Raw genomic sequence first — 23,895 nt, forward strand, 5'->3', positions numbered from 1 at the left:
AAATTGATAATTAGATGAGCGACGGCATGGATGAGCGATGGCGTGGTTGGGTGGGTGGGTGGGTGGTTGGGTGGTTGGTTGGATGGATGGATGGATGGATAAGTGAATACATAAGTGAATACATAAGATGGATGAAGGCCCAAGGGCTTTGTAGGAGGCAAAGTTAAAGTGTGGAGTGTGATGTAGTATGCCCTGCTATGATATCAGAAATGTACAGAGAAGAAATGTGATTTAGATTTTGAGCTACAGACCCTGAGACTTGTGACATTCATTCTGCTACCCTATTGCACATATGGACATTCGTCTTCTGTAGTAATGCCACAGATCCCTGTTGTAATGACCATCGCATATTTGTCGCTGTTTGTAATTTTGTGTATCTGTGTTGAAATTGCATTCCCTTTGGGTTGTGTCACAGAGTGGCATTCACTCAGTTGTGATTTGTTGCAGTGACATGGCTCATAATGTCCTAGTATATTGTCACAAGCTGTGCTGCGGTATCGCACCTGTTGTGACGGCACAGAACTGTGCTGTAATGGCACACATCCTGTTTCACTATGCAATGGCATACACTCTACCACCATGCCATAAACCCTTGTTACATATATATATATATATATATATATATATATATATATATATTGTTGCAGCAGATCTAAATTGTATTGGCACATGCTCTGGGGTGGAGCCACAGGTGTGTATTGTAATGGCATTCCCACTATCGTGATGTCACAGATTTGTGATATAATGGCATGCACTTATAAATCTGTATTACAGTGACAAGACAAGCCTCCTATTATGAGGTCGTTAAATAGACTATTGCTCCAGGGTAATGAAAGAAATGCTTGTTCTGCAATTCCTGTGGCTTGTAACTGTGGCCTCTGCGGGTGTTAACCAGGGCATGCTCCTGCGGAAGGTAATGGACGTGCGATGACGCGCCCTCGAGCACTGGCCTCGGCTGTGTCCTGGCCCCCATGTGCTGCACCTGTAAGTTCCCACCTTCCCCTCTCGAAAGCACTTCGAAGCAGCATTGTGGCAGTGTAATGATACAAAAGCGGTAATACAAATATTACGTTGTCAAATACCCCATTGTGGTAGATGGCTAGATGCACTTTGTGACATAAAGCTATCGCTAACGTGACGTCAGATTTCACCGCTCTCCTTCTTTGTACTTCTCCTCTCCGTGTGTCTTCCAAACCCCAAGGTCGACACAAGAATTTAAAAAAGCAAATCTCCCACCGTGTACTGTAAGAGAATCCAAGCAGGGTTCAAAGTTCCACCTGCAGCTTTCATGCAAGTTACTAAAACCGGTGAGGTTACCAGCAGTAGTCCGTTTCTAGGTGCTATAATACAGCAGGAGGTATGCTCAGTTATATGGGCCAAGGCTCAAAGACCGGATTTAAAGCGATCTGTAAAACATAGTGAAGCGTGAGGTGAAACGGTCGAAATGTCACCAAAATGCAAACTGCGAAGGCAGGCAGTTTATACGTGCTTACCAATCAGAAATAACAATCCGGCGTGCTTATTCAAAGGGATATCCAAATTTAAGGTGCAGCAGGATTTTATAGGGGCAGAGTGCAGTGGCAGAGTAGCTTGGAGCCGCACAGCTTCAGTGCGGAGCTGACACAGGTGGCGGGTAAACATTAACCTAGGGAGTACATCTATGGTGCTGCGATAAGCAGTGAGGCCGGAAAGAACTGAGTGCACAAGCAAACTGAGAAATGACGTTTACAGACTTTTTTTTATATTAATGGTATTTGTGTAGCTCGGACCGATCTAAGCAACGAAGCTCTTCAAATAAAACGTGAACCATGCAGCAAGAACTTGAAAGTTTATCTGAGAGCGATAATCATTTTTAAGTTTAATAAATAATACATTGTTTGCTAAAATTGCCTACTCAGAAAGAAAGATGCCCATAATTGTAATAAATGAATTGCAATATTAATACAGCATGAGCAGTCTCCAATGTTTAATATGTAAAAAAAAAAGGAATAAACAAGTTCAGGGGCGCTAGCCCTCCGGATTTCCTTTAGAGCTCGTCACCGGTGCTGCCACATATCGGGGTTGTAGAATACCTAGGCTGTCTAGTCTCTTTCACCTTGTACCACACCACCTCACCTTTCCTGTCTCTTCACCTAATCTTTAATAAAGAATAAATTCTACGTTTCTCTCATGATGTGGGTCTGACGATGGAAAAGAAGTTCAGGTTTCCAAAAATGAGCGCCTCAGGCAACCTCCTGTAACCAGCAGCCCAAATTAAGCACTGCAGGTCACCGATAGAAGCAAGTAGGACTGTGTAGGGCAGAGAAAGCGCGCGCTCAACTGCCACATGATAAGACTGGGCTACTGTCGTTGCAAAAACATGGCGCAACTCTCAATGAGGCACTGGGCAGGCTCGTGAAGTAAGCGTGTTCCACTTGACACTTGGTGTTATTTTTAGCAAGTCTATTGTCTCCTGTGTCTCTTGAAATCAGTGGGTCTGAAATCGTGAAGCACTTCTCTAAATATTCCATGAAACACTACAGTTGTTAATAATCTTGTATGCAGTGTCAACAAAAAGGGGGACAAGTGTCAAATGCATACACGTGACACCAAGTAGAAGAACAGAGAGAGCTAAGCATATGAGGAAGGGTTGTAGCAGAGAGGAGGGCTTGATAAAAGGTGGGTAGTGAGAAACGCCACATCGACAGATGACTTAATGCAGGAATCATGGTTGAAGGCAAGATTGAAGCTGAGACCGTTTCTGATGTACTCAAGGTTTTCATTTGCAAGAAGGTAATTAAATAACCGAGGGGACTGCTACAATACTTGGATTTGTATAGTGTGGCTGATCAATCATTCAGGGTTTTGTATAGCGCAGCTGCTCACCTGCGAGGATCTCCAAGTGCTGGGGGGTGTGGAGGGGGGTTTGGGGGCTGCTGATCCATCTGGGTTCAGTCGAAGAACCATGTCTTGAGATCCTTCTTGAATTGGGTCAATGACGGGGATTGTTGGAGGTAGAGGGGCAGGGTGTTCCAGGTCTTGGCGGCGAGGTTGGAGAAGAATCTTCCTCCGGTTCTTGTCTTGTGGGTCTTGGGGATGGAGGCAAGGGCTAGTCGGGCAGAGCGGAGGTGTCTGGCGGGAATGTGGAATGTGAAGCGGTGGTTCGGGTATGCTGTTCCAGCATCGTGGGGTGCTTTGTAGGCGTGAGTCAGGAGCTTGAAGGTGATTCATTTGTTGACTGGAGCCAGTGACGTTCGCGAAGGTGTTCGGTGATATGGCTGCAGCGGGGGATGTTAAGGACCAGTCTAGCTGCGACGTTTTGAACGTTCTGTAATTTCCTGAACAGTTTCTGGGTGATGCCTGCGTAGAGTGCTTTGCCGTAGTCAAGCCTGCTGGTGATGCGTGCGTGAGTGACAGTCTTTCTTCCTTCAGTGGGGTCGATCTGAAGGTCTTTTGGAGCATCGTAGTGTGTGGAAGCATGGTCGGAATGGTAAATTCTGAATTTCCCACGTCACCCTAAGTTGTCTGCCTGCCCACGTCAGGGTCACCAGTTTGGAACATAGCTGTTTTAGGAAGTGTTCCATGAGCATAATAACATTGATGAATAAATAAAGGAACTTGGGCAGTATTATCATTTGGGCAATGGTGATCCTACCTGCTATGGACAGGGGCAGCCATGACCACAACAGTATGCGTTCTTCGAGCCAGGTCATGGCTCTACCATAATTTGCCCTTCAGAGTTCATTGATGTCTCTGCCAAATTCCCAGGGAGCGGTGTTGGCTCCGTCACCCACTGAAGTGGGCATTAAGGTACAAACTGGTGTCCCCCCAAAATGAGAGGGAGCAGAATGGATTTTGACCAATTGATGAAGATCCCAGAGTCCATCCGGGACCCGGGAGACCTCAGTAGGTGCCAGGCGGGTGCAGTTCCACGATCAACATCTGTGACTCGAGGAGCGTACTCCTCCCGCATCCTGAGCAGCGATTTCACTCAGCCATAGAGTCTTTTTTCGCTGCGGTGTCCGCAAATTCGCAGACACCTGGTCCACACACCTTAGCGAGTGTGTAGGTAATAAACCTTTTTAATTTTTTCACCCTTCGCGTGGCACCCTTCACTTTGCCACTCACTGGTCCTGACGAAAGCCCCTTACACTTCGATGAGGGCTGAAACATGTAGACCTACAACACATACAACTATTAGAAACTAATTTCTTTCGTAGTTGCACCACATAATTTTAGTTTTAACATATCCTGAGCCGCCAACAATAAATTTCCCACGGCAAGGATTCTCAGAGATATTTTAATACTTTCACTACATCACACCCTTGCACCACACCAGCTCCGCTGTAGTCAGGCGTCGTAGCACAACCGGGGGGAATTCGGCCACTCGGTTGGGACCCCAATGATTAAGCACGACACCAACTAGGTTGGTGTGTGAGGGGTCTTTTAACTTACCTAGTGGGTTCCCAAGCACTGTCTGACAGTGATCGTACCAACACCTTTGGGTTCGTCCAACTTTGATAAAACTGATATATATACAGGGGATACGGACGCACCCTACGCCTCCCTAGCTCTCTCATTGTTCTCTACGAAGATCCCAGAGTGCCCGCCAAAGCGGATCACTTTGCCAATTATTGGGAGAGATTAATCTGGTGGTCACGGACATACAATGTACTATCATCTGCATATATTGACACCAGCATACACCTGGCAGCAAAGCTTAGGCCCGTATGTGCGTGGTGTTGGCACAAGCGGGCCACCAGGGGCTTCATTGCGATCGTTAAATGGGGACATTCCTGCCTGGTGCCCCAAGTGACAGAGAATGGAGTGGTAGACATCCAGTTAATACTCAGTCTTGCCACCAGGGAGGTGCTGATCCCTAGGCGGGGCAGGAACCTTGCCTTAAGACTACAGTCAGAGTTGAGGCCAAACTGACATCCTTTCCGAGGAAGACTGGTGGAACTCTCAAAGAAAAACCCCGTCTGTTTGAGTTTTTGAATTTTATACTCGCCATACAACTGGAAATATTAACTCCTGATAGAGCTGTACATGAGCTTGATTTTGGTCCTTACATACACTATTTATGTAACACCCAGTAGCTGTTTCCTGCCCTTGCTCACTGTAAATATGCATAATACTTTTCTGTTCACCTGAGGGTCGTATAATCAGTCCACAAAAAGCAGCCATATATCTTTGAAGAGTTTATGAAATAAAAATTCACTGCCAATAAAATAGGTTGACTTCTTTAATATCCCGTTTGATGAAGCACAGGAACAAAACCGTACCCTTCTAATAGGCACTGTCCATCGTCTCTACGAAGATGGATGGTGAACGGACCAGGGTTAGCCGAGATTGTTAGACTAGCCACACAAGCTCAAAAAAGGGTAGCTGTGCTTATGGGTGAGATTGTGAAGCTAGTCACTCAAACTCTACACGAGCAATGCTCTCACCATTATGACACTTCCAGCAAGCTAAGGTTTTCCAGTTAAGTCTTTAACCTGAAAGCCAACATGAACAAATAGGTGTTCCATATTTGGACACAAGTGAAGAGCTATTGTTTCTAAATACTACAGAGAATATGGATGCGAATGTAGGTGAGAACTTAAACAAAATAATGTGAAAGGCTGATAAATGTTATGGAATCGACTAATGCAAAGATGCTATCGGCCTTTTATGCACTAATGGGTAGTGACACCACATCATAGTTTTCAGGAAGAGACAAAAAGCCTATTGGACAAATTAGAATAAGTACCCAGAAGTCATATCGGCCCTTTGTACCCTTTCCAGCGTAACTTCATTAGACCAGACTGTAGAAGTTATGGCTACTGTTGAAAGGCATGTTGCCCTTCTGTATGACAACTGCAGCCAAAATAAATTGTGAATAAGGTCATGCTTGTGTTGGTTGAACACACAACATGAATTTAAATAGCTAAGGATGCCTTTCAAAACTTGTTTAGAATTGCCTGCCAAGCAGGACCTTCAGAACTCACTATAGCACCCATAGTGAAATGTCTCTAGTTGAACTCAAGAACGGCTGTCTTCTCCCTGGCATCCACGATGGCTTGCTCAACCTCCTTCAAGTGCTGAGTCAGGTGCAAGTGTAAAAAAAAAAGTGAATGTGCTGCTCTATAGAAATGTATAGAAGTTGATTTACACTGCAGTCCTCTTTATTTATTATGTGGTTATGAGAATGATGATTTTTGATATCTGAACGACAATTAGTTATGGATTCCTTACCTTAGAATTACCCCAGGCGTCAGACTGGATCCGGAGAATTTTTCGTCAGCAGTACCCCTGCGTGTCGGACGGTGGCATCGGTCGGCTCCGCGTTCTTCGTTGGTGTCGTGGTCGCTGGGATGAAGTTGCAGCAGCTACTTAGACGCTGCCCTCGTGTGCTGACGTCAGTTCTTTCTTTTTCCACGCCAGCCAGCGCAGATCCAGAGAGAGTAGTACCTCCAGTCACTTTTTTACTGACTTTGTGATGACTTTTGTCGACGTCGTTTTTGAGTCTTCAACTCCTTGTGCACATCAGGTATGCCCTGTTTCAAGGCTTGAGGTTCCTGCCGACGGTTGATGTCAGTGACGGATCCACACCGTGTGTGCCTGTTCTGTTTGGAGACCGACCACTACTCCAAGTCGTGTTCCGACTGCCAGACCATGAATCTGAAGTCTTTGCGGGAGCAGTCCCGAAACCTTCTCGAGGCCTGGCAGTCCGCTCCATGCCGCTCGAGATCCCAGTCGCGTGGGAGGTCGAGGGACATGTTGTGGATCCACCACCACCAGTCCTCTTCCAAGTCTTCGCACTCCTCCGGTAAGTCGAAGCACAAGAAGAAGTCGAAGAAGCATCATCGCTCTTTGACCTCTCCCTCTCCGTTGGCCGACGTGACGAGGGATGCGGGTGGTGTCCCTCCTGCTGGGTCGACTCCGGGTTTCCCTCCTATTCCGGGACCTGGTGCGACCCCTGCCCAGCTTCAGAGTTTCTACGAAGCTATGCATGGCATCTTTGGGCAGCCCGACTCCGCGCCTTCGGGCCCCTCAAACTTGGCTGGGGTCCCTGGGCCTTCGATGCCGGCAGCTTCGGCCCGGCAGGGTCCCCTTGGATCCAGGCCTGGATCTGGATTGGCGCCGGTTGAAATGACCACACCTCCCCTGGCACTGATTCCACCGGCACCACGTCCGCAGCCGACGTTGGTTGTGTCCCCAGCCGTCGTCTACCCCAACATGGACACAGAACCGGACGGACGCCGGTTCCGGCGCCGACTGGTACTTTTGTGCCCTTGTTCCACCCTGGTTTTTTTAGGCCAGATTGACAACCAGAGGAGGGTGAGGAGGACTGGAAGGGGTATGGAGACCCTTTAACTGACCAGTTGGAGTTTGATCCGGACTGGCGAGAAGAGTTGGGGGATGCCAGTGGGCTGGGGACTTCCCCAGACCTTGGCATGTTGCCTCCTCCTACCGTGGCTACGGAGGAGGAAGCTTCATACGCAGTGGTTTTGCGTAGGGCGGCCGAGGCTCTAAACCTCGAGCTACCGACGGTGGCGGTCAGGACTAACTTCCTGACTGAGGTGCTTCAACCGGCAGCGAGCTCTTCGGAGCCCCTGCCCCCGTTCACTGAAGCCTTCACTAACCTCCTTTTGGGCACCTGGTCCAGGCCCAACACAGGGGCTCCTGTTGATAGGATAAAAGCCTGATGCCACTTGCCGGTTCCGGGGACTCCTCTTTCCTCTCTCACCACCCTTCCTCTGAGAGCTTGGTGGTCTAAGCCTCCAAGTCCTAAGGCGCATTCCCTAACGCACCACCTGATAGGGAATCCAAAAAGCTGGACCACCTTGGGAAGAAGATGTTTTCTTTCTCCAGCTTGGGACTGCGGTCAGTAAACACTGCATGTCTGTTAGGCCGTTGCACCCACTCCGTGTGGGTACAGTGGCGCAGGTGCTGCCCCAGTGCTCAGAGGAGCCCCAGGCCGTATTCTCCCATGCAGTTGCAGAGGGGAGAGACACAGCTAAGTTTACCATTCGCTGTGGGCTGGACACCGCCGACTCACTAGGCAGGACGATTTCAGCGTCGGTAGCCTTTCGACGCTACGCCTCGCTGAGGTCGACTGGTTTCTCCGGGGATGTCCAAGCTACCCTTATGGACATGCCCTTTGATGGCCGTCGCCTGTTTGGCGACAAGGCAGACCACGCGCTGGAGCGCTTCAAGGACTCCCGGGCTACGGCCAAGTCCTTGGGCATCTCCACCACCCACCCTGTGCTTTTTGCCCCTTTTGTGGCTACGGAAGGGGTGCCCCACTCTGACCTGCCCATAGCCACAGGCCGGCGCAAGCTGTTCAGCCCCTACGTGGCCGGGGACTTGGGAACCACCGCCATGGTTCTAGGGGCCAGCGAGCGGGCCAGTCTACCACAGCCCCCTCTGCAGCAGCCTCCAAACCCTCATAGTCCGACCTTTTAGGGCTACCAATCGCCAGTGGACGGCAGGCTTCGCTATTACCTCCCCCACTGGCGCACCATCATGTCAGACAGGTGGGTTTTGCAGATCGTCTGAAGGGCTACACCCTCCCCTTCGAAACTACCTCTCCATCTATGCCACCTCAGCATCATTGCATGTCGGAGAATCATCTGTCCCTTTTTTCTGGTGCCCAACAAGGACAAAGGCCTACGTCCGATCTTGGATCTCAGGAACGTCAACCGCTTCCTCTGGAAGGAGAAGTTCAAAATGTTGACGCTCGCTCAGGTCCTGTCTGCCCTCAACCCTGGAGACTGGATTGGAGTGTTGGACTTGCAGGATGCTTTCTTTCACATCCCCCTCCTGTGGGCCCACCGGCGTTACCTGCGGTTCACCGTGGGCCACAAGCACTTTCAGTTTGGCTTTACCAGCGCCCCTTGGGTGTTCACGAAAGTGATGGCGGTGGTCGCAGCCCATCTGCGCAGATCAGGGGTTCCAGTCTTCCCCTATCTCGATGACTGACTGTTGAAGGCGGGCTGGCCCCAGGCAGTCATCTCACACCTCCAGACTACGGCGGACCTCCTGCATTCAGTGGGGTTCACTTTCAACATGCCGAAGTCACACCTAACTCCCTCTCAGAAGCTCCTTTTCATCTGAGCGGTTCTGGACACGTCGCAGTTTCGGGCTTATCCTTCCGAGCAGCGAGTCCAGGATATTCAGGCTATGATTCTGATCTTTCAGCCTCTATCCCTGGTTTTGGTCAGAACGACCCTGAGGCTGCTGGACCATGCATCCTGCTGGTAGATCATGCCAGGTGGCATATGCGGGCTCTGCAGTGGGACCTGAAGTTCCAGCGGGAAAAGCATCAGGGCAATCTGTCAGATTGTGTTCAGATCTTGGAGGGCACTGCACGACAATTGCAGTGGTGGCTAACGAACCAGGATTGGGTCAACTGCAGATCCCTCTCCCTTCCCCAACCAGAGCTCACAGTGGTGACCGATATGTCAATACTTGGATGGGGCGACCACATGGGAGAGGCGGAGATCAGAGGCCTCTGGTCTCCGGCGGAGTCCGGGCTCCACATCAACCTTCTGGAGCTTCGGGGCGATCCATCTTGCACTAAAAGCATTCCTTCCCTCTGTCCGGGGAAGATTAGTGCAGGTGTTCACGGACAACACCACCGCCATGTGGTACTGCAACAAACCGGGCGGGGTGGAGTCATGCACCCTATGTCAAGAGGCCCTCCGTCTCTGGACATGGCTGTAACATCAGGGCATTTCCCTGGTGGTTCAACACCTGGCAGGTTCATTGAACGTCAGGGCGAATGATCTCAGCCGCAGGTGCATGATGGATCACGAATGGCGTCTTCACTCTGAGGTGCCGCAATGTCTCTTTCAGCAGTGGGGAGAGCCTTCGTTAGATCTATTCGCCACCAAAGAGAACGTGCAATGTCAGCAATTCTGTGCATTGGAATTTCCAAGGTTAAACTACAGTGGGGCGACCCTGTGTTCCTCAGAACCTGGGTATGAATATATAAACAAAAACAATGGTTCCGTCAGGTGTAGAAAATATTTCTTGTGAAAACAGATTTCTTCAAACGTCAAATAATGATGTATACAAGTTGTTTTGACATATGGAACACCAAACAAGAAGGCAAAGGCAACACGCATTCGTGAGTATTGAGTTATTTTATATAAATTCAAGCATTTATATATACTCACACATTTATAAATATGGCTGTCAACACAAGGTGAATATTTTACGGTGACGTTTGCTAAAGTGACATTGATGCTTAGTGATGGATCATAGTGCATATATTATGTACAAGGTGATTAAAAATATAAACAGGGGAAAAAAATGTCCAAGGTGGCACATGCGAGGCGACGCTTTTCCTCGCAAGTGGAGCTGCGGTCTTCTATACGCCTTTCCGCCTATACCACTTCTGCCCAGAGTGCTGAAAGTCAAGCGCGACCGGGCCCAAGTCATCCTTGTCGCTCCAGATTGGGCACGAAGAGTCTGGTATCCCGAGCTGTTACATATGGCCTTCGATCCTCCGCTCTGACTGCCTCTTCGGAAGTTTCTTCTGTTGCAGCAGCAGGGGGCGGTCTTCACCCCAGCCTGTCCAGTCTCCACCTCCTTGCGTGTTGATTGAGCGGCGACAGTTGACTGCCTTTGACCTTCCTCCAGAAGTCTGTGATGTTATCTTGGCAGTCAGGTGTCCCTCCACTAAGGCTGTATATGCCTGCGGATGGAACAAATTTGTGGCATGGTGCACAGCAAAGGCTGTAGATCACCTTTCTGCCCCTCTTTCTGCGGTTCTCTTGTTCCTCCTTTCTTTGGCCCAGCAGGGCTATCTCCTGGCCAATTCAGCCTTTCTTAGGCTTCCTGAACAGCCTTCTATTTTCAAGTCCCCTGTTGTAAATCTCTTCCTTAAGGGCATTACTCATCTTTTTCCTCCTGTTCCCATCATAATGCCTCAGTGGTACTTGAACTTGGTTCTTACTTACCTTATGTGTGCTCCCATTGAGCCGCTTCATAACTGCCCTCTCAGACTTCTTACGCTAAAGACTGCTTTTCTGGTGGCCATCACCTCTGCTCGCAGGGTAAGTGAGCTACAAGCCCTTTCTTCAAAACCTCCTTTTCATCAAGTCGTCCTCAGAACCAAACCTTCCTTTCTTCCTAAGGTGGTTACTTCTTTCCACATTGGTCAAACCATCACTTTGCCCACCTTCTTTCCGCATCCTTCTAAGGAGGAAGAGAGGCTCCACCGTCTGGACCCAAAACATGCGCTTTCCTTTTACTTGAATCGCACCAAGCAATTCCGGGTGGGCGAGCAGCTCTGTTGGTTACATGGGTGCCAAAAAAGGTTGGGCTGTTCACAAAAGGACCATCTCTCGGTGGGTTGTTTTGTGCTTTAAAGCTTGCTACTCTTTGGCAAAGAAGGAGCCTCCAGTGGGACTGTGTGCCCGTTCCACCAGGGCGACGGCAGCGACCACCGCGTTGGGACGGGGAGTCCCCCTCAGTAACATTTGTCAGGCAGCTATGTAGGCATCTCTGCACACGTTCACAAAACACTACTGCCTGGACAGCCAAGTCCGGAGAGACAGCTTTTTTTGGCCGTTCTGCTCTCCAGGACTTTCTGGTGTGAACTTGGTTCGCAGACCCACATCCGGGGTTGGTATTGCTGGGGTATCTATTCTAATGTAAGAAATCTATAACTGATTTTCTGATGGATACATCTGCCAGTGGATTCCTCACCTTGTGAATATCCCCTGCGCCAGCAACATTCGGAAACTTTTCTAGCAGTCCACGCCGATGAGGTCGAAGACTACGTCACAGAGACACGACTCCGCTGACGTCACCGGCTCCATAAGAAGACCTCGTCGGCGTGATGAAGTCAGTTCCCTTTTTTCCGCGCCGTTGACGCCAACAGATTTCGGGAATCGTTGATAGTAGCTTTTCTGATACTTTGTGTGTTCTTCTGGTTTTCTTCTGTTTCTCTTCGAGAAGATGTCGACAAGGAAGTCGGGTTTTAAGCCCTGTCGGGAATGTGGCAAGCACATGTCGATTACAGACCCACATGAAGACTGTGTTTGGTGTCTCTCATCCGACCCCGATGTGGATGGTTGTTCTTGCTGCCGCAAGATGAGCTCCAAAGCTCTAAAAGAAAGGGAGGCGAAGCTTTTCATCGCCAGGATGAAGAAAGAGAAGAGAGGTAGGAGGAAGTCGAGGTCGGCGTCTAAATCTACTTCGGGGCATGCTTCGAGAGGCAAGAAGCATAAGAAGAAGAGGAGGCATTCTTCTCGTCATCACTCCGATAAGAGTTCGGCTCCGAAGTCGCCGGCTCGGCGTCGGAGGGAATCCGTGTCTCCTTCTCCAGTCCCGACCTCACCTCCAGTTCCTTCTTCTCCAGTGGCTTCGCTGGCTCCGGCTTCATCTCCGGTTCCGGTGATATCCAAGACGCCGGCTCCATCTCCGGCTCCGGATTCATCTCCGTCTCCGGCCCCGGTTGAGGATCTTCCAGTCCCGGGTGATCCTGTGACGCCGCTAATTCCACCGTCGGCGCCGGCAGGCCCGAGTCCGGTGATGCCTGACCAGTACCCTGCATTCCCTGGACCGGGTCAGGACCCCTCGCATTATCTAAATGCGATGTATGGGGTGTTTTCGAGGGCCATGTATACCACTGGTGCACCTGCGGGTCTGATTGGTCCGATGGCTTTTAACTTGGGAGTGCCGCAGGTCTATCCTCAAGCTCCATTCATGCCGTTCTTTCAAGCGGAGCCGTCTTGGCATCTACCGGCGCCGAGGACGTAGACTCCTCTTCCCTCTTTACCGGCGCCGGCTCGACCTCGTTCAACGCCTGCTGCTCCAGCGGATCCACGTTCGACGCCGCGGCCGGCGCCGTCGGATACGAACACGGCGCCGCCGACGCCGCTGGTGCGGATTCGATCCAGAAGGGAGGTGCAGAGAGTGGTGGATGAAAGGAGGTATCTTTTGCAGGAAGCTGAAGCTGAAGAGGGAGAGTTGGTTGACTCTGATGAAGTGTTTGAGGAGCTAAAGGAGGCAAGTGGGCTGGATTTGTCTCCTGAGTGGGAAATCACTCCACCATCGGATGAGCCCTCAAAGGATGCAGCGCCGTATCATGCGGTCATCGGGAAGGCTGCTGAGTTGATAGACCTCCAGTTACCAACCACGGAGATCAGGTCTAATATTCTTACTGAGGTGCTGCATTCGCCTACTGCAGTCTCGGAGCCTTTGTTGCCCTTTAATGAGGCCATTATCGACCCCGTATTAGAGGTATGGCGTAAACCTTTTTCAGCTCCCGCGGTCTCTAGGACAGTCGCAAGGAGGTATAGGGCGGCTCCAGGGGATCCTGAGTTTTTAACATCGCACCCATCGCCTGAGAGCCTGGTGGTTCAGGCTGCTTGTTCGGGAAGATCCAAGGGTGCCTTCCCTCAGGTTCCAGGGGACAGAGAGGCCAAAAAGATGGACCAGTCGGCCAAAAAGGTCTTTTCTTCGGCCAGCATGGCCCTAAAGTCAACAAACGCGACTTGTCTGTTGGGGCGCTATATCCATGCGCTTATGGACTCGGCGAAAAAATTGGCACCAAAGTTGTCGGAGGAGGATAGGGCCGGCTTCAATGAAGTTTTGATTGATGCTCAGGCGGCTGCACGACAAGTAATTCAAAGTGGACTGGACACAGCAGACTCAGTTGCCAGAGTTATGGGGTCTTCTGTTGCCACCAGGAGGGGTGCGTGGCTAAAGTCCTCTGAATTCTCCCAAGATGTGCAGTCGGCTTTGTTGGACCTACCATTTGATGGGTCTGGGTTGTTCGGCAAGAAGGCGGATGCCGCTCTCGAACGCTTAAAGGAGAGCAAGGCTACGGCAAGGTCGTTGGGTCTTCAATCCCAGCCAAGGGGATCTTTCAAGAAGTATAGAGGCTTCGGAAGGGCGACTTTTCGCTCTTACAGACAGACCCAGCAACAGCAGCAACAACAACAACAACAGCAAGGCTCTTTGTCCAAGGGTTACAGAGGAAGAATCAGGGGTCGCTCACGTGGCCATCAACTCTCCTCCTCTTCCTCTTCAGCCCCTCCCACCACCGCAAAACAGCCCTAGATCCGACATTCTGGATCATGCTGGTCCTGTGGGGGGCCGGCTTACCCATTTTCTACAAGATTGGGAATCTGTAACTACAGATCTCTGGGTTCTGGATCTTGTAGAAAATGGGTACGCCCTTCTTTTTCGGGAATTCCCTCCAAATTACCCTCCTTGTCAAGGTGCTTGCTCGGAGGACCACCGTCTTCTCCTGCAGGAGGAAGTCCTGAAGTTGTTTCAGAAGGGTGCGATAGAGGTGGTTCCAGAGCAGGAGAGGGGTCAGGGATGCTACTCCCGGTATTTCCTGATTCCGAAAAAGGACGGCATATTGCGTCCGATATTGGACCTCAGGATCTTGAATTTTTATCTGAAGCAAGAGAAGTTCAAGATGCTCACCCTTGCGCAGGTTCTTAAAGCGCTGAATCAGGAGGACTGGATGGTGTCCATCGACTTGCAGGATGCGTATTTCCACATCCCCATCCTGAAGTCGCACAGGAAGTATCTCCGGTTTACGGTAGGATCGCAACATTATCAGTTTGTGGTCCTTCCGTTTGGTCTTACTACTGCACCCCGAGTCTTCACGAAGGTGATGGCAGTGGTGGCAGCCCATCTCAGGAGGTCGGGGATTGCTGTTTTCCCCTATCTGGACGACTGGCTGATCAAAGCGAAGTCGCCAGAGAAGGTGCTTCATCTGCAGGATACAACTCAGCTGTTGTTCAAATTGGGTTTCTCGATAAACGTGCCTAAATCTCACCCGGTGCCCTCTCAGCGCAACCTGTTCATAGGTGCGGTACTGGACACTACTGTGTGTCGAGCATTCCCTCCTCCTCAAAGGATTCTCGACATACAGGAAATTATTCCTTTATTTTGCAATGGAGCGGTCGTTCCAGTCCTGAAGGTCCTTCGCCAGGGCTGGACTGGGAACCAAAACCGGCCATGGCAAAGTGCTCGGCCGGCCCCCGGGTGGTTGGAGGTGCGGCCGAGCTCTTTACCAGGGCCGGTTTTCGGCCGATTTTGTTACAGGGCCGGTTTTGCAGTTATGCTGCAAAAACGGCTCTGTAACAAAAACGGCCCCCTGGGGCCCAAAACCGCCCCCCAACCGTGCGGCGCACCGGGGGATTGCCCGGTGCCCGCTACGGCCAGTCCGGCCCTGTCCTTCGCCTGCTCGGTCTGTTTGCTTCCTGCATCCTGTTGGTCAACCATGCACCCTGGCACATGAGGGCGCTCCAGTGGTGCCTCCGCAAGCAGTGGTATCAGCACAAGGGAGATCTCAGGGAGTCTGTGAGGATCTCCAGAGAAGCTGCAGCGGATCTATCTTGGTGGAGCGTGGAGGGCAATCTGTCCCAAGGAAAGCCCTTCCATCTACCTCCATCGGTGGCCACGGTGATAACGGATGCATCCACCTTAGGGTGGGGTGCTCATCTGGGGGATCTGGAGATCAAGGGTCTTTGGTCTCCAGAGGAAAGGTTGCTTCACATCAACCCTCTGGAGTTACGGGCGATACGTTTGGCGCTCAAGGCCTTCCTCCCTTCCCTTCGCGGTCAGTCTGTTCAAGTCCTGACGGACAACACTACCGCGATGTGGTATATAAACAAACAGGGAGGAGTGGGGTCTCTTTGTCTCTGCAGAGAGGCCCTGCGTCTATGGTCCTGGGCTCAGGACCATCAGATTTGTCTGATGGCAAATCATCTGGCCGGGGTTCTGAACGTACGTGCAGACAGTCTCAGTCGGCAGTTCTCCGCCGACCACGAGTGGAGGCTTCATCCAGAGGTAGTTCGTCACGTCTTTCGGATGTGGGTAACTCCTTGGGTGGACCTGTTCGCCACTCACGAGAATGCTCACTGCCCGTCATTCTGCAGTCTCCAGTTTCCGATGCAGGGGGTGTTGGGGGACGCGTTTCAGTTGAGTTGGGGCTCACGACTCCTTTACGCGTTTCCTCCCATACCCTTGATTCCTCGGGTTCTGAGGAAGATTCGCCAAGACCGGGCCTAAGTTATATTGATCGCCCCGGATTGGCCAAGAAGGGTGTGGTACACAGATCTTCTCCACCTCTCCTCGTGCCCTCCGCTCCGTCTCCCTCTGAGGGCAGACCTCCTCTCGCAGTCGGAGGGGCAGGTTCTTCACCCCCACCTCCAGAGCTTACACCTTCATGCCTGGAGATTGAACGGGGCAACCGGAGTTCTTTTTCTCTCCCACCGGATGTGGTAGATGTAATTTTGTCTGCCAGACGTCATTCCACCAAATCCATATATTCCTATAGGTGGTCTAAATCTGTACTTTGGTGCGGAGAGAAGTCCATTGACCCTTTGAAGGCTCGTCTATCTAACATCCTTCAGTTTGCCCTTTCTCTTGCTCATCAAGGCTTTGCTGTGGCTACTGTTAGGGGTTATTTATCAGCTTTGTCGGCTTTCCTTTGTTTGCCGGATCAGCCGTCGTTATTTAAATCACCTATTGTTCTTCGTTTTCTCAAGGGTCTCACAAACAGGTTTCCTCCTACTCCCTTTATTGTGCCTCAATGGGACTTAAACCTTGTATTAACTTATCTTATGGGTTCTCCCTTCGAACCCTTACACAAGTGTCCCTTGAGACTGTTGTCCTTTAAGACGGTTTTCCTCATTGCAATCACCTCGGCAAGGAGGCTAAGTGAGCTTCAAGCTCTAAGTTCAAAACCCCCATTCTTGACCATTCATGCTGAAAGAATGGTACTCAGGACCAGGGCTGCGTTTTTGCCTAAGGTGGTAACTCCCTTCCATCTAGGGCAATCCATTACCCTTCCTTCCTTCTATCCTCCCCCTCACCCTTCCAAGGAGGAGGAAAGACTTCACCGCTTGGACCCTAAGGGGCGGTGAGCTTCTACCTGGACAGGACAAAGGACTTCAGAGTTGATGACCAGCTCTTCGTGGGCTTTGTTGGCTGCAGGAAAGGTCGAGCGGTGCACAAGCGCACCCTTTCCAGATGGATTGTCTTGTGCATCAAGATATGCTACTCTTTGGCTGGTAAGGAACCTCCAGAGGGTTTAAGGGCCCATTCCAATAGAGCAAAGTCTTCCACTTCTGCTTTGTCTAGGGGGTTCCTGTGGAGGACATTTATAGGGCGGCAACTTGGGCCTCCCTCCACACCTTCGCAGAACATTATTGCTTAGACACCGAGGTGAGGAGGGACGGACACTTTGCTCGTTCCGTCCTTCAGGACTTTTTGGTGTAGAAGGGTGGACACCCTCCTCCGGGAGTGGGGACTGCTGTGGAATCTATTCACAAGGTGAGGAATCCACTGGCAGATGTATCCATCAGAAGAACAAGTTACTTACCTTCGGTAACGCTTTTTCTGGTGGATACAGTATCTGCCTGTGGATTCCTCACTGACCCACCCGCCTCCCCGTTGTCCATCCTTCTATACCTATAGTTCTGTTGTTGGTGTTTCAAAATGTATTTATATCTCTCAAGGGCATTGTGTTATTTCTTTTGCCTTTCTGCTTATTCTCCACACTGTGTGTGTGTTGATCTGCATATTGTGTACTGTGTATACTGTGTATATATATTGCTGTCAGTCCGTCCGTGTGCCTCGAAGGCACGGAAAAAAGGGGCTGAACTGACGTCATCATGCCGACGAGGTCTTCTTATGGAGCCGGTGACTTCAGCGGAGTCGCGTGCGGAGCCGTGTCTCTGTGACGTCGTCTTCGACCTCATCGGCGTGGACTGCTACAAAAGTTTCCGAATGTTGCTGGCGCAGGGGATATTCACAAGGTGAGGAATCCACAGGCAGATACTGTATCCACCAGAAAAAGCGTTACCGAAGGTAAGTAACTTGTTCGTCTCTTTCAGGTAAACAAGTTATTTACCTTCGGTAACGATTTATCTGTAAGAGACATAGATCAGTTATAGATTCCTTACCGCCCCATCCATCCTCCCCGTTCTGCAAACTGACTTCTAGGGTCAGGGACTTCCTTTCAAGGCCCGAATTTTGTGCACCTGTGGTCAGTGTCTTGCTTCTGGCGTGGTATGTCGTGTTGATGTCAGCGCGCGAGGGCGGCGTCTAAGTAGCTGCCGCAACGTCATCCTGGCGACCACGACGCCAGTGATGAACGCGAAGCCGACAGACGCCACCTTTCGCAGGGGTACTGCTGACCAAAAATTCTCCGGATCCAGTCTGACTCCTAGGGGTGATTCTAAGGTAAGGAATCTATAATTAATCTATGTCTCTTACATATATATCGTTGCCGAAGGTATGTAACTTGTTCTTCATGAACATACTTTTTATATTTCTTTAAAGCAAATCATCTTCAAGTTAGTACGTTTTTAAAACTAATCAATTGTGTTACTTTCTACAAAATTCATGTTTTACAGAGCGAAAGTTGAAAAAGAAATTAAAATTTCAAAGTTAACTTGATTTTCATTTTGTGACATAAAATGTAATTTTCTTTGATACTTTACGAACATTAAGAAATGTCTTTGATATTTGAACTTACGTTTTCATTATTACTCCTCATTCTGTTTAATTTTGTAACATTAGGATAATAAGCTTTTATATGTTAAATGTATTGATCTCTGCAGGAGTTGTGAGTTGAAAATATATTTTCGCAGACATTTTCCAGTATGGCTGCTCATGGTGCTTGTTGTAAGTGCCAACAATGCTTAAACTTGCAATTTGCATATAAACAATACCCCCCGTCAATGTTTTTACCTAAAAAATTGCACAGTTCAGTCTAAAATGGGGACATATATTCTGGACTAGCATTTAGTCAGTGTGCCTTTCTTTAACATAGTCTGCCAGCGATTTGTTTTGAAGTGAAGAACTGACCTCATATTGCTACTTTTTATGAATTTTTTAAAAGATCACTCAAATAGCTTTATATTGATTAATTAAATCCAGTAATACCACTGTCAGTGTGCATCTATGTGCTTATTATTTGCTTGCTTTTGTGTTTTTTGTGCCTTAAGATGAAATTGGGCTTGAACAGTACCCTGTTTTACATACAATCCCAACTGAAGGAATCATAGGCTTTGCAGAGGATTGGCCGATACACCATAATGGCTAGTGGACCCTTCTCACCAATATTTTGTGTATCGTCCCAGTGACATGGTGGCTACCTCTGATAAAGGGATTTCCTATATAATGCAATGAGATTTGTTTCGAGTGCAGCATAATTATTTATTTTTTGGGGTGCAGAGCACCAGCATGAACCGAAACAGCATGAGACAAAGAGAGCAAATAAAAGCATGTGGTCCCCCCCCCCCCCCCCCCTCCCCAACCCAACTATGCAGTAGAAGGATGCCACCAATCCAATTGGATAATTGTGCGACTGCAGTGCTCCTGGTCAAAAGAAGCAAGAATAAATAGTAAAAGTAATTGATCAAAGCAATCCAACTCAGGATGGGTTGACCCCAAACCCATTCTTAAGGATATTTTAAATATTAGAAACAATAGGTTTGTGAACAGACAGCTAAAATGGTCTGTAACAGATACCTAATAATGATTGCCTTCAGTAAACAATGCGTGTATCAGATAAAGAGTTTGTGTGATGATTCAGTGTACATTTGAGATGTAAAAGTGTCCTTTGCTCTGCAAGCACTTCACAGGAGGAGGAATAATACGTCAAACAACCAGGAGCACGAGGCAAGAGAGAAATACCCCTCTCGTAGGAGACAAAGGCTTCTTTTTGTATGTTTTAAAAATATGGTAACAGTAGGTCTTGCAGACTGATGTGCTGTCAATCTCCACCTAAAAAGCATACAGTCCAGGCACACAGGTAGGGCATTGGTCGTACCAAGGGCCCAAACTTTGGAAAGCCCCTAACCCAAACTTGAGATTTGAATACAAATACATGCGATTCAGGAATCTTTTGAAAACCAAGCTATTCAGACTCGCCTTCACATGAGCGCAGCAAGAACGGGTATTGAGATTGATATTTCTCAAACACAATATCACACATTACCTGATTTGACTCACTCCTCAGTCAAAAAACTAACTGTATTTCATCAGTCTTCAGCACTAAAGTAAATGAAAGGCGACATGCAGTGCTTTATAAAACTGCAAAAATAGAAATAAAAATATCTGTTAATTATATTGCCATTTATCACCAAACCAGTAATTGTAATTTTAATGGTTTAAATAAAGAGCAAGTAATGACGATAAGTAAAGTTAAGACACCAATCCGATCAATAACTCTTTCGGCATAGTAGAAAAAAAAATTATGAATTTATTCGTAGTTTTTAAAGCACTTTGTACCGCTTAGCACTTTATGTAGCTACAAAAAGAGGGGATACCTGAGAAAGACGGTGTAGGGGTTTGAGATGAAAATTGATTGATTTCAACCGCAACAGCTTAGAGGTGTGGCTTACAGGGTGTGCAAGTTGATCTCTTTGTAGTGTAGCAAAGTTAAGTTTGTGATGGCTTAGTATAGAGGAGGGAAAACTCGATCCTTACTGGACTTGATTTGTTTGGGGATTAGTTATAGGTTTATCGAGCAGGCCGTATTCAAATACTAAGAATAGGCAGAATACAGCTCAAGTCCTTGAGAGCAAAAAGACGGAATTGTGCTTCTAACAATTATGGGTATGTGAGAAGGAAATACTGAATTTAGAATTCTCATAAGCCTTGTTAGATTGTTCCTAATTGAAACCCTCTCTGCAACCATAGAAGTCTTGCCTCTGCTGCCACCAGTGTGGCCACTTCAGTGAAATGCTTCTTTCAACAGAACTGTACATTATGGAAGTGAATTCTGGAAAGTGCAATCCACTTAGACCTCTGTTTTATTTTATGGGCATCTCAAAAGTGTCTCCAGAACGGCTGCAGCCACAATTATGACATTTACGCGCTTTAAATGGTGCCAAATCTGATCTCTATGTTCCGCACTCTCAGATGCTCCTAATATTAGAGCCTGGATAGCTCAGTCATGGACCCAATGAGTCCCAAAATACACATTTTCTAATTCAGTTCCTTTGCTGGCATTTCGGGTTCCTATGTGTACCAAGTGAGCCTGTGATGTGCCATTGCACTCTGCGACGGCAGAACAAAGGCTTGAAATATTATTCATTGATTCAGTGTAAGTGCTTTCACCATGATCAAGCCTGGCCCTATATTTATATGCAGCGGCGGCCCTATAGTTTCTCCTTAGTATCTGGACTGAGCTCTTCATGCATGCTTTCATCACGTCATGTCTGGAGTGAAGCACAATGTGTGTAGGGAGTCCTGGAACCTAAGCTTCCAAACCTGGGGACAGTTGGTTTGAACAGTTTGTAATCACAAACCCACTGAATATATTCCCTTGAACCCATCTGGTGTTCAACAAGGGCCTCGTAGATGAACATCAGTGCTGTATTTAAATCTCTTATAATTCTCCTCCCATCTGTTGTCATTGAAAAAAGATGATCGAAGTAGTACCAAAATGGCACCCTTCTGTGTGTAATCATCTGCCATTTCCTCTTCTATTTCTTCCTCAAAAGATAATTTCATTTTTTCAATTTTTTTTTGTTTAACATATTGTTGTTTGTAGATTTTTTTGGCTGCGTCATTGTGACTGTTAATCATTCTTTTAATAGAAAGTACATCTCTAGGTTGATGGCTACATGGCATTGCAGTCGTACAAGCATACGTTATCCATATTGCTGACCAGATTGCTCTGTGATTTTGTAGATGTGCTTAGGATGCAAATAATCTTAGGGAAGGCTTTCATTTGTTTAATAATCTTTGGGTAGCAGAAGGTCTACGTTTTATAATGGTGAAAAATAAACCCAAATAATAGGACAACCCTTCGGCTTTTCTGTTGCATTGCCTCCCGTTATGTGCCTTCAGGATTATTTTGCCACCTATATCGGCCTTTGAAACAGGATGGAATATTTTAATGATTCATGAATGAAATGCATCCGCTTTGACTAGCAAGCTTGGGGTAACCAGAGCCGTGTTAATCATTAGTTGGGCGGGTGACAGCTTTTCAAACGCTTGCTTCTGCCTTTCGTTCAAACTGTTACTATTTATTTAGTGGGACATATTCTGTTTCTTTTAATTGTTAATAGATGGAGCTATTTTCTTTGCAATACTTTAAAAAAAGAAATAGCAGAAGCTAAGGAGCAAAAAAAAGTTTGCAAGTAGTCTGGCTTTTACGTAGACTGGACTGCCTGCCAGAGAGGTGACGGAACCTTACTGACAAAGCTGGTTTCGTTATCCAGTGTCTGCTTACACCTTTCACATCTCATGTTCTCATGAACAAGTTACATTTATTGGAGAAAGCTATCCAATCGACGTGCTCATGCTAATGATTTATAGAAGGTTTTGTCAAAGGCAGCCACCTCTTCATGTGACAGGTTTGGCCGCCTGTGGTTGCAGAGCGTTGGCATCACTAATTTTAATGAAAGATCCCTTTCCTGTCCTGGATTATGAGCAAGTTTCAGTGCAAACTTCCTTTCGCTTCAGGGACGACGATCAATTGGTTGGAACCAAAGATAACTCTGTCCAACCACCTTAAGAATGGTGAGGATCCGAACTTCCCGGACCAACAGAACACAGAAGTGGTGGTCTCTGAAGAGCTTTCAGTTTCTGAGAACTTCCAACAGCAGGTAAGCTGTCGTAAAAATGCACGTTTAATGACTGTGACATTGTGGCACTTTTTACTGGAAGGTACACTTGAGTACCTGGTTTTAGTTTAAAATGTTTTGTTTACTTGATGTAGCATGCTAAAAGGTGGATGTGAATGAGGCGGACTGGTCTAGCCTAAGAGAAATTTTAGAAAGTTGGAATCCTGATTTAAATGGATGGTGTAAGGCAGCTTGTATTAAGTGCCCAGGTAATGGTTAGCAGTCCATTGTGGTACAATTCAGCTTGCTAGACTAAAATATTGACCTAAACCAGACGTTAGTTTAAGTAAAGATTTTAGTTTTTTAAATCAGTCCTCCTTTCCGTGGTTGCAACTGAAGGGGATGTGAGAGGCGAGCTTAGCATATCATATCGTAAACTTCTCCAAAGTGTGCTTGTTTCTTTTTTTACGTTTGCAATCTGCTTACATGAACAAAATGTAAGCTTTATTTATGTTAGAGAAGTAAGTCACAAGCACCTATTACTTTTGTCTGCTATCGTAAGAGAAACCAAGAATGTGGATTGACCCCATCAATAAAAATATTCCAATGATGGTTCCTTTAAGCCACATGTAGAATTAATGTACTTTATTATGCTAAATGCTTGTGAGTTTGATCTATTATCGTTTTCCTTGTATAGTTTTGATTTTGCAAGAGCCCAATCTATTTAATTGTGCTTTTGTTTTGCAAATGATTGTGTATTTTATAGATGATTATGCCTGTGATAGTATTTTCCGTCTGTGTTATAGTTATACTTTTTACATATAAATAGGTTTTTCATTTTACACGAAGGAAGCTTTAAGCAATAGATTTATATAGAATGGATTCGAAGAAGGAATTTGCATATAAATAATCAGGCTATTGGTATTCCTCTTCTGTCTTGATGCTTTGGAACATTATCATTTTTGACATGGAGAAAACGAAGAAAAGAGCAACATTTGCCTGCCTTCAACATTTCCATTGCCCTTTTTTCTGAATTTTGGAATGACAGACAATAGTAATATTTGGTTTGTTTGGCGGAACAAATTTTGGTATTCATCAACTAATGTCTCTACTGGGCGAGAAGTCTAGTAATTCCCGCACTAGATGAAGAACGATTCATCCTGTTTCCTTTTTAGCATTCCCAATCCTGACAGCTTCGTGCTCACACTAAAACACATAGTATTTCTTGTGTGCCATCATTAATTTGCCTAGACTTCAAAAGGTGCTCTTGACAGGCATTGTTAAATGTTGTCTGGACTTTTCTTAAGGAGAAAATATGATATTCAATAGTCATTTTAAAAATCCCCAAGTCATATTTGAAAAC

General features: G+C 47.6%; 1 protein-coding gene across 2 annotated transcripts in view; it reads left to right on the forward strand.

Moving 5' to 3' along the window:
• The window catches only part of OSBPL11 (oxysterol binding protein like 11), a 305,858-nt gene that overhangs the window by 136,115 nt on the left and 145,848 nt on the right, over positions 1–23,895 (forward strand). For both annotated transcript variants that reach the window (XM_085647503.1, XM_085647504.1), the window contains exon 7: positions 22,432–22,574. In XM_085647503.1, the coding sequence (XP_085503629.1) occupies positions 22,432–22,574 (143 nt within the window). The remainder of the gene's footprint in view (positions 1–22,431; positions 22,575–23,895) is intronic.

The sequence above is a fragment of the Triturus cristatus genome, chromosome 3_2, assembly GCF_964204655.1.
Source record: "Triturus cristatus chromosome 3_2, aTriCri1.1, whole genome shotgun sequence".
Taxonomy (NCBI): Eukaryota; Metazoa; Chordata; class Amphibia; order Caudata; family Salamandridae; genus Triturus; species Triturus cristatus.